At 51.9% G+C, this 12,976-nt stretch overlaps 2 protein-coding genes across 3 annotated transcripts in view; one reads left to right on the forward strand and one right to left on the reverse strand.

Moving 5' to 3' along the window:
* The window catches only part of LOC146020938 (anterior gradient protein 2-like), a 27,440-nt gene extending 18,134 nt beyond the window's left edge, over window positions 1-9,306 (reverse strand). For both annotated transcript variants that reach the window (XM_083154592.1, XM_083154591.1), the window contains exon 1: window positions 9,197-9,306. The gene's annotated coding sequence lies outside the window, so the exon portion shown is untranslated. The remainder of the gene's footprint in view (window positions 1-9,196) is intronic.
* IFT54 (intraflagellar transport 54) overlaps window positions 9,302-12,976 on the forward strand; it is a 31,292-nt gene continuing 27,617 nt past the window's right edge. The window contains exons 1-2 of the mRNA XM_083154590.1: window positions 9,302-9,635; window positions 11,948-12,016. Of these exons, the coding sequence (XP_083010716.1) occupies window positions 9,513-9,635; window positions 11,948-12,016 (192 nt within the window). The 5' untranslated portion in view covers window positions 9,302-9,512. The remainder of the gene's footprint in view (window positions 9,636-11,947; window positions 12,017-12,976) is intronic.

Consider the following 12,976-nt stretch of genomic DNA (forward strand, 5'->3'; position numbering starts at 1 on the left):
TAGAACGTTCCTGTGTAGGACAGTTTCACTTTCATGTGTCTGACGTTCCACCCCCTTGACATCACCTCCCCCCGCCCAGCCAGGGCTACAGTACACGCCCACCATCCACCATTACTCCACAGCCACCATCCACCATTACTCCTGCACATCCCTACCCTCTGCCAGACCCCCGCGACCCCCCTCCCGCGATTCGCGGGACCCCCCGCAACCCCCCCACCCCTCCCGCGATTTGCGGGACCCCCCGCGACCCCCCCTCCCGCGATTCGCGGGGCCCCCCCTCCCGCGAATCGTGGGACCCCCGCGACCCCCCCCTCCCGCGAATCGCGGGACCCCCGCGACCCCCCTCCCGCGATTCGCGGGACCCCCGCGACCCCCCCTCCCGCGATTCGCGGGACCCCCCCTCCCGCGATTCGCGGGACCCCCGCGACCCCCCCTCCCGCGAATCGCGGGGACCCTCGCGCCCCCCCCCTCCCGCGATTCGCGCGACCCCCCCTCCCGCGAATCGCGGGACCCCCGCGACCCCCCCCCTCCCGCGAATCGCGGGACCCCCGCGACCCCCCTCCCGCGATTCGCGGGACCCCCGCGACCCCCCCCCCTCCCGCGATTCGCGGGACCCCCGCGACCCCCCCTCCCGCGATTTGCGGGACCCCCGTGACCCCCCCTCCCGCCATTCGCGTGACCCCGCACCCCCCCTCCCGCGATTCGCGGGACCCCCGCTTTTCACCCTCCCGCCAGTTGCGGGACCCCGCGACCCCTCCTCCCGCAATTCGCGGGACCCCCGCGACCCCCCTCCCACGATTCGCGGGCCCCCGCGACCACCCCGGTATCCGGACTATTGTTAGACAGCACTTACATAGACAGCCATTACATCGACACCATTAGTTCGACAGCTCAATAGGTCGACATGGTTTTAGGTCGACATACCATTAGGTCGACATGTCATTATGTCGACAGCTCATTAGGTCGACAGCTCATTAGGTCGACATGTTTTTAGGTCGACAGTGTCTATGTCGACAGTCAAAAGGTCGACATGGGTTTTTTCACTGTTTATTGAGCCGACATGTGCCGACAGGCGGTATTTCATGCCCTACTATCCACTAGGGCGTGGTGGGAGAATAAAATAGTGTGCCGAGCGCAGCGAGGCACCGTGCCCGAAGCATAGCGAGCGGCTGCGGTACACTTCAAACTGTGTCCATGTCGACTGTGTCGACATTTCGGCCAAAAAAACAATGAAATAACCCATGTCGACCTTTGACTGTCGACATAGACTCTGTCGACCTAATGGCAGTGTCGACCTAAAAACATGTCGACCTAATGAGCTGTCGACCTAATGAGCTGTCGACATAATGACATGTCGACCTAATGGTATGTCGACCTAAAACCATGTCGACCTATTGAGCTGTCGAACTAATGGTGTCGATGTAATGGCTGTCGATGTAAGTGCTGTCTAATATCCGTCCCAGACCCGACCACCCCCTCCCGCGATTCGCTGGACCTCCGCGACCACCCCCTCCCGCGAAACGCGGGACCCCCGCGACCCTCCCGCAAATCACGGGACCCCAGCGACCCCTCCCTCCCGCAAGCCCCCTTCCGCGATTCGCAGGACCCCTGCATCCTCCCCTCCCGCGATTTGCCGGACCCCTGCGACCCCCCTCCCGGCATTAAAAGGGCCCCCCGCGACCCCCCCTCCCGCGATTTACGGCACACACCCCCTACTGTGATTTGCGACCCCCCTCCCGCAATTCGCGCCGCCCCCTCCCGCGATTCACGGAACCCCCCGTAGCGCCCCCTCCCGCAATTTGCGGGCCCTCTCGGCACTTCTCGCAATTTGCGACCGCCCCCTAATTCACACATTCGGGGACCCCACCTCCCGCGATTCATGCCCCCCTCACGCAATTCACGGCACCCCCCACACCCCCTTCCTGCGATTCGCAACCCCCCACGACCCCCCCTCCCGCGATTCACGAAACCCCCCGTAGCGCCCCCCTCCCGCGATTTGCGGGCTCCCTCGGCACCTCTCGCGATTTGCCACCGCCCCGTAATTCACACATTCGGGGACCCCCCCTCCCGCGATTCATGCCCCCCTCACGCAATTCACGGCACACCCCATACCCCCCTTCCTGCGATTCGGAACCCCCCACGACCCCCCCTCCCGCGATTCATGCCCCCTCCCGCGATTCACGGACCCCCGCACCACCCCCCTGCGCCCACCCTCCCTTGATTCACGCCCCCCTCATGCAATTCACGGCAACCCCCCACACCCCCCCTCCTGCGATTCGCAGCCCCCCCACGACCCCCCCCCTCCTGCGATTCATGACCCCTCCCGTGATTCACGGACCCCCGCACCACCCCCCCCTTGACTCACGGCACCCACGCGCCCCTCCCGCAATTCACGGACCTCCGCAACCCCCCCTCCCGCAATTCACTAACCCCGACAACCCCCCTCCCGCAATTTGCGGACCCCCCTTCCCACGATTCAAGCCCCCCCCGCGCCCCTGCCCACGATTTGCGGAACCCCGCCCCCTCCCGCTAACCGCGGATCCCCACACACCACCCCCCCTCCCGCAATTTGCAGACCCCCCAGACCCCCTTCCAGCAATTCCACCCCCCAGCGGACCACCGCGGCCCCCGCTCCCGCATTTCACGTACCCCCGTGACAATGGGGGATCCTGTACCACCACAAGCAGGTACCGCCCCTAGGTGGGAAATCCGGCCCTGGCTGCCGCACTGCAGGTTTCCCCACTGCCCTCTGCACCAGCGCCACAACTTTTATCAATGTCTTGCCCACATACCACTATTATAAAGCCTCCTGCTCTCATGCACGCTCACTCCCTCCCCAGTGGGGAGGAGACGCTCACCCACTGCCGGGAGCTGCATACTGTCCCCCCACCCTCCTCCAGTTCTAGGGATGCCCATCGACCATCAATGATTTAAATAATCGATGGTTTATGGCCGATGTTGAATACTTTTGCCATCATGTGGGAGGACACTGCCCTGCCTCCTGTTCTCCTGCCCCGTAACTTCCGCCAGTGGAGACCCGCTCACCCTGTGTTGCCCACATTCCCCTATCATGCTTTACCGCCCAGCCTCCTGCTCTCATGCACCCTAACTCCCACCCAGTCGGAGGAGACACTGACTCCTGTATTTCTGTGCTGCCACGCTGGACCCTCACCCACTGGCAGAAGCTGCACAGTGTCCACCACCCTCTTTAGTCCCCCGTATGCCCACACCCCTATCACTACCCAGCTTCCTGCTCTCCTGAACCGTAACTTCCACCACTGGGTAATCGCTGACGCTGTGTTGCCCACATACCCCTATCATGCCTCATATCCCAGCCTCCTGCTCTCATGCACCCTAACTCCCACCCAGTAGGAGGAGACACTGACTCAGGGCCACCGTCCGGTACTCCTGTGCTGCCACGCTGGACCCTCACCCACTGCCAGAAGCTGCAATACAGGGCATCTTTCATACAATTCTAACCATATTTCTCACAATACAAATGTTCACAAATTAAGGGGCGTAGCCCCTTACGCCGGTGTGAAGAGCGCCCGTAGGGCGCGATGAATCACCTAGTCATATAGTAAATGCTCACTGCACTATCATTATTTACTCCCTAGTTACCGGCCAGCTTTCCCAGGTCATGTCATAGAGATAAATAGCCAAATAGACTTTAAACACTCCCCCCCCCCCCCCCCCTCCCTTCACAGACTGACAGGAAAATGTATTTATTTGATATTTATCTGTAGCTACAGATAATATACCAAGTAGAATAACTTTCAATCTACTCTGTATAGTAAGGAAACTCTTGTTTTCCTAAGACAACAGTCATCTGAGATGCTTGTAGGGACTATACACTACAAAGATCTGCAGTGATTTGCCTTCAGTCCTCATGCACCCAAGTATAATAAAGCCTTTTTTAATTGGCCCCGATCAGCCATTTCTGCCTGGAATGCACAATATTGGTATAATACTGTTCAACTGCTCTTCTCCTAATTCAGACCTGGTTGCAAAACCGCAACCCGGCTGGCAGTAGTCTGCATGGGCGCCCAACACAGGGCAAGGTCGCTCCGCACACTAGGTCCTGCCCAGTGATGTGCCTACAAAAATTTGTGGGCATATCACTTAAAGTGCGACTTGAGCTCTTTGCTCACATGACCGGCAGCTCCCTGGCTGCACTACCTATCTGCTCAGGTCGGCCATGTATAGGGTCACAGCGGCTGCATGTGACATGATGCAGCCACCACAGCCCTCCCCTGGGACTGCTCCCAGAAAACTCTCCAGTCCGCTTACCAAACAGTATGTCACTTTCCCCGCCATGCGTTGCCGCCTCCCCTCAGAACTTAAATTGCGATTGTGAGGCTATGCAGCAAAATGCTTGCACATCACTGACTGCCCCCTGGTTGCAGAGCCAGATGCAGGCCGGTCATGTTTTGGGTCGCAGTGGTTGCTTGTTCGGGCTGCTCCCACAAATGGTCAGTCGCCACCCCGTCGCCAGCTCGGAAACCGCAATCAACTGTGATCAGAAGTGCGGTAATCGCGGAATAGAGGTTTCCGCACTTCTGCGCATGAGACTGAATCAGGCCCTTAGCGTATAATTAGTGTGTAGCTACAGTCAGACCATTGGGGACAGGATGATGCTGTGTGACTATGTGGCTCTTGCCTATGTTTGTCTTAGATTCATATCTAATCCTGTGAAAACTCCACATTATCAGTTCTGCCAAATTTACTCCCCATGTAATCCTCAATCTGCAGCCGTCGCTCTGAGCCTGGTTCAGATGTGGTCGGAGGAGGTACACTGGTATGGTAATGCGGCAGGAGGTGTCTGATATAAACATTCTGCATGCATTTGTGATTCATGCATCAAATCACCTGCACGCAATTGGCTGGCTACCTGACCCATGAGGTCGTACAAACTGTCAATCAACTGACTTCTGCAGCCAATCTGCTACCGGAGTCACAAGACCCTTACTGCACATCCGCAAAATGCCGAACATCTGTGCTTTGCAGCGTGTGAAGCTCCTGAGTTAGGACTTGAATCAGGCCCCCTGTGTCCCACTCTCCGGCATAAACACTAAGGGCCTTATTCTAGTTCAATCTTTCTGACAAAATCCTTCTTAAGGTAAGTACACACGTACAGATTTTCTGTCTGATCTATCTGGTGGGAACAAAAACCTGGAAATGTATGGGAGCATATGACAATCAAAAATTTCCAACCAAATGCAGGAAAACAGAAAAAAATTATATTGCAGTGTAAAAATAAAGCAGTCAGTACTTTCCCTGTACAAAAACATAAGAACTCACCCAAATCTAAATCTATCTGCACCTGTTACATCTGCCCCATGCAGTGCACATGGTTTTGTCCATCTAAGAAGGATTTTGCCTCTAAGAGTGAAATAGAATAAGGCCCTAAGTGACTGATTTTGGGCCTTGTTTTTAGCATATCTTAAAATAAATTGTATGATCTGTTGGGAAACAAATGTATAACAAATTACATAATGTTATATATTATTGTTGTATTACCAGAACAATTCACACATAAAGTGTATACAATGGGCGATTTGCGGCACTGTCAATATCGTTAGTGATATTGCTGGTGCTACCTGGTGAAGGATACACACTGGGCCTTATTCTAGTTCACTCTTTCTGACAAAATCCTTCTTAGATGGACAAAACCATGTGCACTGCAGGGGGGCAGATGTAACATGTGCAGAGAGAATTAGATTTGGGTGAGTTATTTTGTTTCTGTGCAGGGTAAATACTGGCTGCTTTATTTTTACACTGCAATATAGATCTCACTTTGAAGTAAAACCCCACCCAAATCTAATTCTCTCTGCACATTTTACATCTGCCCACCTGCAGTGCACATGGTTTTGTCCATCTAAGAAGGATTTTGTCAGAAAGAGTGAACTAGAATAAGGCCCACTGAACGATATCGTTAACAATATAATTTAGTGACGTCACCGGGTCCCACCGCTGAGCATGCAGTCGCTGATATGTCAAATTGAATTGCATGCAAAGACGACAGGAGGTTGGTTAACGACCCTGGGAGTGCACATCTAATTTGCTGCCCTGACGACTATTGGAAGTCCATACATGGACACCCTGCGAAAAAAGCCAGTGATGGCTTCTCATCACTAGCCAGACGGCATTTGGAGGAGGGTCCCAGCGGTTTTCTGGGAGGATCTGGGAGGAAAAAAAGCAGAGGAGCCCAGGCATTTCTGGTAGGGCATCTGGTAGGGCATCTGACATACCACAATGAGCAGTATAAATTAAAAAAATGTCCCAGTGTGTACGCACCTTTATGCTTAGTAGCGGAACAAATTGCAGAATAAATGGCAATACAATGTTCTAGAATGTGGTATACAAAGAAGGACCATTCTGGGGACAAGCTAAGGCCACATCTAGGGCCCGTATTCAATGCGGCCGGCGAGGGGGTTAAATGTCAGGGTTCGCAGAAAACCAGCGATCCTCACTGTTTAACCCCTTCGCTGGCCACTCACCCTATTCTATGTTCCGGGGAAATCCTGTCACAGCTCGCCCCCGGCATTGAATATACCCCTATATATTAATAGCAGAAAGATGACTTTTATGATTGACAGATTTCTACAAATGATGCTGTTGTATGAGCAGGGCCCATCATATACCAAATGAAAGATCTAACTCAGCATGAACCACTAGAGAATTATATTTTTGATTAGTGAATGACTGCGCACATAGCGCATGTGCGAGGGTAAATAGCGACTGAAAATGAGTATGGATCGTAACGCAGTGTACCCGGGATTTGACTGACAGCAATCGGCATTTGGGGGTGGAAACCTGATGTTTTCTGGGTGTGCCCCCCCCCCCTTCCAAGGGTCTTTGTTGTGTTTGCCTCCCTGTTGGAGTACCAGCAGTCAGGACACCGATGTCGGTATACTGACCAACGAAATCCCAACTGTCGGAGCATGAAACCACACAGGGTACTCAGGATGCCTCACTTTATTAGAATGCCCCCCATTGTCGCCTTGAAACACCTGCTGCCTGTCAATAAGCCTGCGGCTAAGATGGCATTGTGGGGGGTCATCCGGAAATGTCAGCTGCCCACCCCCCGCACCCGTGTCATGCCCTTATTAACAAGCGTTCTCATAGGAACGCCCATGGAATGCTGGGCGTTCCTATATGCTAATGGGGACGCCCGCCACCCCACGACCCTCTCTGCCCCCCACCCACTTCCCCACAGTCTGTTCATGTGGGTGCGCACACCTTGCGTATGCATATGCGCAGAAAAAACATTGGTCCCCATGCGAACGCAGCCCTGCCGTGAATGGACGAGAATAAGGTCCTGTATCTCCGGCGCATGCGCAGTCCTTAAAACATCAGTCATTGACGACTAGGGCTGAATCAGTCCCACAAATGTAAATCGCTTGTACTGCTACTAGTATAATTACTCAGCACTCAGGATCTAGAACATTCAGCATATCAGCGCTCTTATATTGCATAATGGCCCGTCCTGGAGTCAGTGGAAATGTACACAAGGAAAGGGGTGTGTAAGATCGCTGAGCTCAGGTCTGTACTTCAGGATGTCATGTAAGAGTAGGGTGACCGCACGAACTCTGCTGTGCCTTACTGCAATCATTCCACGGCTGTTGGGGCACTGCGATCAACATAGTGCGTCTTCTGGGCATGTACAGATCTTAAAACATTGACGTTTAACTTAAACCTTGGAATAGCATCAACCTGAATCAGCCCCATTGTGCATTAAAAAAGTATTGCTGTCTGCTATTTATCAAAATTCTCTTGCTAGCTTGGAAAAGTTTAATGAAAATTACCTACTAAAATAATATTGCTGGCATAATGGCTATGATAAGATCCCTTTCCTGTGAAGAGTAAATAGCACAGTGAAATACGGACAACCCCTAAGCATTGCGCGGATCAGTCAGATCTGTGCGATGCTTCTCTGGAAAAATAAGATTACATACCACCCACAAGTATAACCAGGCTCGGGCTCTTTGAGCCAGTCCTGGTTCCAGAAATACAGGTGAAAAAACAACTGGGGTTCCCCTGTATTTCAGAAGCCAGCACCGCGCTCTTGGACCAGTCCTGGTTAAAAAAGAGTACGGGTCCCCTGTATTTTTAGAGTGCGCTCCACGCCTGATAGGGTGTGCTCTCCTCCATAGACGCGCATGTTATGAATTTAAAATGGGCGTCTATGGCTGGTTCTCACCGTACAAGTTTATGTTAAGACCTTAACATATAGGGGCGCATTTATAATTATATTGCGATGCCGGCGTGATGACATCGCCGGGCATCGCATTGCGGTATCATCTGATACCGCCGAGATGTATCAATGTAGGGACGCAGGGACAGGGCTCCGAAAGGAGCCCGTCCCTGCGAAGCCCTGACCCGGAAGCCGGGGGGTCTGTGCATGCGCGGTTATGCGCTGACCCCCGCCGACCTCTCTGACTGCACTGCCCTGCTCGGCAGTGCCATGTGTAGCCATAGGCTACAATGGGCTATCGCCATATCAGAATGGCGATAGCCCAGGGGTGCGATGCCGGGCTGCCCGATGTTGATACATCGGGCAGCTTCGGATCCCCCATAGAAACCTATGGGGGATGCGGCCGGCGGCGGCGCAGGGGGGGATCGCAGCAGGGATCGGAGATTCCTGCTGCGATCCCCTTTAATACATTTCGGTGATACATAATATTTGCGGTTAACCCCCGAAAACGGGTGTTTTCGGGGATTTAGCCGCAAATGTTACTTGATAAATGGGCCCCATAGAAGTCTATGGTTTGAACGGGCAAATCATCTTGACAGCAAAATCAGTTGGCATCACCTTTGTGGTTATGGTTCTGCTTCTGTGATACTGATCTGTCTGTTCCTAGGGTGGGTATGCATCATTGGGTCAACCCTATGTAGGTCGACATGCATTGGGTGGTACGTTGAAGGTCGACAGCTGAGGTCGACACCTGAAATAGGTAGACATGCCTAAGGTCGACAGGGTTGGAAGGTTGACACAAGCATTAGGTCGACAATGGCAAGGTCGACAGTCGAAAGGTCGACATAAGTTTTTCACTTTATTTTTGTCCTGAATGTCAACATAGTTGACACGGACACTGTCAAAGTGTACCGCATTTAAAAAAAAAAACATATATTTTATTATAAATATAGGTACACTGTCCCCAATGCCCTGTATATTGTACGTGTACTACCGTACCTCTGTGTATTTAATTTCAGCAGTGACGCAGCCCCGCCCCCTGGTACTAGCAGCAGGAACATCACGTGACTGGCCCGCCCCCGGCCGTGTTGCGATCGGTTGCCATGGTGGCGGGCGCTTAGTAACGGCGGAGGCGGTGCATGCGCAGAACAGCAAGCGCTACGGATTGTGGGAAGGGGAGGACTGGCCGGTGCCGAACAGACCGAACCAGATCCTTGGAGACCGATGTAAACAAGAACCAGGATCCCGCACCGAGCGCCGCCTCTCCCGTCAGGCTCCAGGCCCACAGCGGACACTTTTTCCCTGTCTCCCGGGGATGGAGGCCGCGGTTATTCGCCGCACGCAGGAATCCCTGGGGAAAGTGATCAGGAAGCCTCCGCTGACCGATAAACTGCTGGGGAAGCCGCCGTTCCGGTACCTGCACGATATCCTGACGGAGGTGAGGGCGGAGAGCAGGTTATGGGCAGGATAGGAGACATTTTTAGTGCAGGAACTCTCAAGGTACTGTGGTGGGACTACAAGTGTCAGAATACCCTTCCAGATGTATATGGTGGGACTACAGGTACCAGCATACCCTACCAGCACCATCTACTATTGCAGCCGTTGATGATCCACAGGCTTCCTACACTACTGGGGGGAGGAGGATGGATGTAGTGGGATGTGTATGGTGGGACTACAAGTACCAGAATGCCCAGCCAGCACCTTGCAGTTGGCGAACCACAGGCATCCTACACTACTGGGAGGGGAAGGATGGATGTGGTTTGATGTGTATTGGGTATATGAGGCTGGGTTATCCACATTTATACTGGCTCTGACAGAGCTCATCTAGGGGCCTAGTTATCACTGATTATTCGGGACATATGGGTTTATTCAGCGGATGCCATAAATATTAAGGATCCCCTGAATGTATGATGGGATTATGGAGATATCTGCTTGGTCTCTCCATTTCCGACAGTAGCTGCAGCCGTCCCATAGAAAATAGTGATCTAGAATTATAGGATATGACCACTATTGGCTTGCTGCTGCCTTTAGTTTGTACTCTCCCTCCAAATAACCCATCACAATACCAAACAATACAGAGATGGGAATTCCAAACTTCTATGGTGCAATCAGTCGAGTTGGTATCTAGAACATCAACACTTCAATGGATCTTTCCATGTTCTAGTATCTCCAGTATCCTCTCCCAGTGTATTTCCAGCGGTATAAAAGGAAAGTCAAAAAGACCAATAGTTATTTCCAGTGGTTCAACACTAACTATTGGTCTTTTTATACCGCTGGAAATACACTGGGAGAGGATACTGGAGATACTAGAACATGGAAAGATCCATTGAAGTGTTGATGTTCTAGATACCATCTTGTCTGTACCATAGAAAATAGTGTCTATTGGGGCTGCAAAACTATTTGGCCCTGACAGGTTAAGGCCATGCTTAGATGGGCTACAGGTTGCACCCTCCCAGACAATGGCCGTGGCCATGGCACCCTTGGCCGTGGCACCCTCCCAGACATGCGCAAGCTCCCATTACTACAGAAATTATTGCTATTGTGATCGCTTCTCTACACATCACAGCAATGGGCTTCTTTCTGTCCCTGCATGCCATTTTTAGTACATTAAGGGGAATATTATTTTCCTATTACTGCGAATAATCAGGTCTAAAACTCTATATTTAGTAAGTAGCCCCCCTAGGATACATTATTATTATTATATGCAGCACAACACCTGCCGCGGTGTCTCAGTCCTCTCAGCAGTTATTTCACTGATTATATTGTAGACTCTGGGTCCACCCCTTCCCCTCTGTATTTACCATATGTTGGCACAAAAGGGTTCTCCCCTGATCTGTTGTGGCTGCTGGTGCTGCAATGGAAACCATTCAGGGGCGTTTGTCCTGGCTCCCGCTATGAAGGACAGAAATGGGGTTTCTCAGAGTTCATTATTATAGAGATACATTTCTGGTTCTGCTAGTTTATACATCCAGTATATTGCTGTAGTCTGGGTAGGCGCTACCATTAGCATAGCCTAGTCCATGGCACTGGACTGTGGGAAGATGATGTTGCTCTCACCTCCTAGGAAGTAGAGGAGATGGCTGCATAAAGCTGGAGGAACGATGCTGCCTCTGAAAAATATAGGGCAATGAATGCCAAACTGGATCTTGAGATCTACCAAAAGTTCATGTTTCAGACCCCTAGCTGTCTAACTAACTGTCACATTTCCCAAGCCCCCTAGCTGGTGCACAGGTGCAGTCATTACTGTCACATTTCACAGGCCACCTAGCTGGTGCACAGGTGCAGTCCTTACTGTCACATTTCTCAGGCCCCCTAGCTGGTGCACAGGTGCAGTCATTACTAACTGTCACATTTCACAGGCCACCTAGCTGGTGCACAGGTGCAGTCATTACTAACTGTCACATTTCACAGCCACCTAGCTGGTGCACAGGTGCAGTTATTACTAACTGTCACATTTCACAGGCCACCTAGCTGGTGCACAGGTGCAGTTATTACTAACTGTCACAGTTTCAAACATGTGCTGCATTCGCACTAACTGATACATTCTGCAGCTCCAAGGGTGGCCTGGAAAACATGAACTGTTAGTAGATCTCGAGAATCGGTTTGGCCACTCCGGCATATATGGGCACTGCTTATTGTGTCTACGGAGCTGACACTGGTTTTGTTATCTTCTATACAGATCTCTAACAAAACTCTCTCTGCAGATATTGATGTGTGTAATACTTTTTGACATTTGTTATTATTTTTCAGGTTATCAGAACTACTGGATTTTTCAAGGGTTTGTACACAGAGTCCGAACTGAAATCAGATAATGTGAAGGCAAGTCAGCACAGTGTTACTATTGACTCATTATCGTGTTGTACAGTGATAGGTGCTCTGAAGTGTAAGCCCTGTATCTGCTGTCATATAGGTGTGAAACCCTTATGGCCCCAATACATTAGGCCGACTTATACTGAGGACAATTGCTGCTGTCAACCGCCCCCGCAGCTCCCCGGGAGGCTCACATACAATTTGGCAATTGATGTGCCATTTTTTACATGTGATAAATCGCATGCGATTTATCACATGTAACCAAGGAGCTGCAGCGGGCTGTGAGGATCAATGGGGCGGGCAGCGGTTGATGAGTTGCAGTGGGGCGGGCAGCAGTTGATGAGTTGCAGCGGGCAATGAGGAGCAGTGGGGCGGGCAGCGGCAGGTATTCAAATTTTTTTTAAACGTGTCAAATGACTGGCCGGCCTCTGATAGGTAGGACACGCAGAAAGGTGTGTGCCAGCCGTGCATTGGGTTGGATGAGGTGTCAAACACACCTCATTATTATTACTGCTCTATTGCACCCACATAACTCACAGAAAGGTCTGACGCATGCATAGGGGAAATCCCCTATGGACCGATCCAATTCCTCTAATGTCACATTCCAGACTGTACATTCATGTTATATATTGTTACCCTATTAGAGAGTCTTTTGTGGCTGGCCATGGCTCTGTGGGGGCTGGCCATGCCTCTGTTGGGACTGGCCACACCCAGCCTGTGGTAACTAGCCACACCCCTACCACTGCATTCCAGTAATGGGCTCCAATATCTCAAAACAATTCATCTATCTTCTGATGTTTCTGATGAAAGCTCACTATTCGTATGCAACATATACAGTATTCTGTAGGACACTAGGCCAATGTAATGTTGCTGTCTCATAGTGATTGCGCATTGCCACCTCCAGTGCGGACTCTTGGTCGGAGGGCATCCCAAATGCAGGCTGTGATGATGCAGATGGTTTCAAGTTTC

This window comes from Crinia signifera, chromosome 7 (assembly GCF_055691185.1).
Source record: "Crinia signifera chromosome 7, ASM5569118v1, whole genome shotgun sequence".
Classification (NCBI taxonomy): Eukaryota; Metazoa; Chordata; class Amphibia; order Anura; family Myobatrachidae; genus Crinia; species Crinia signifera.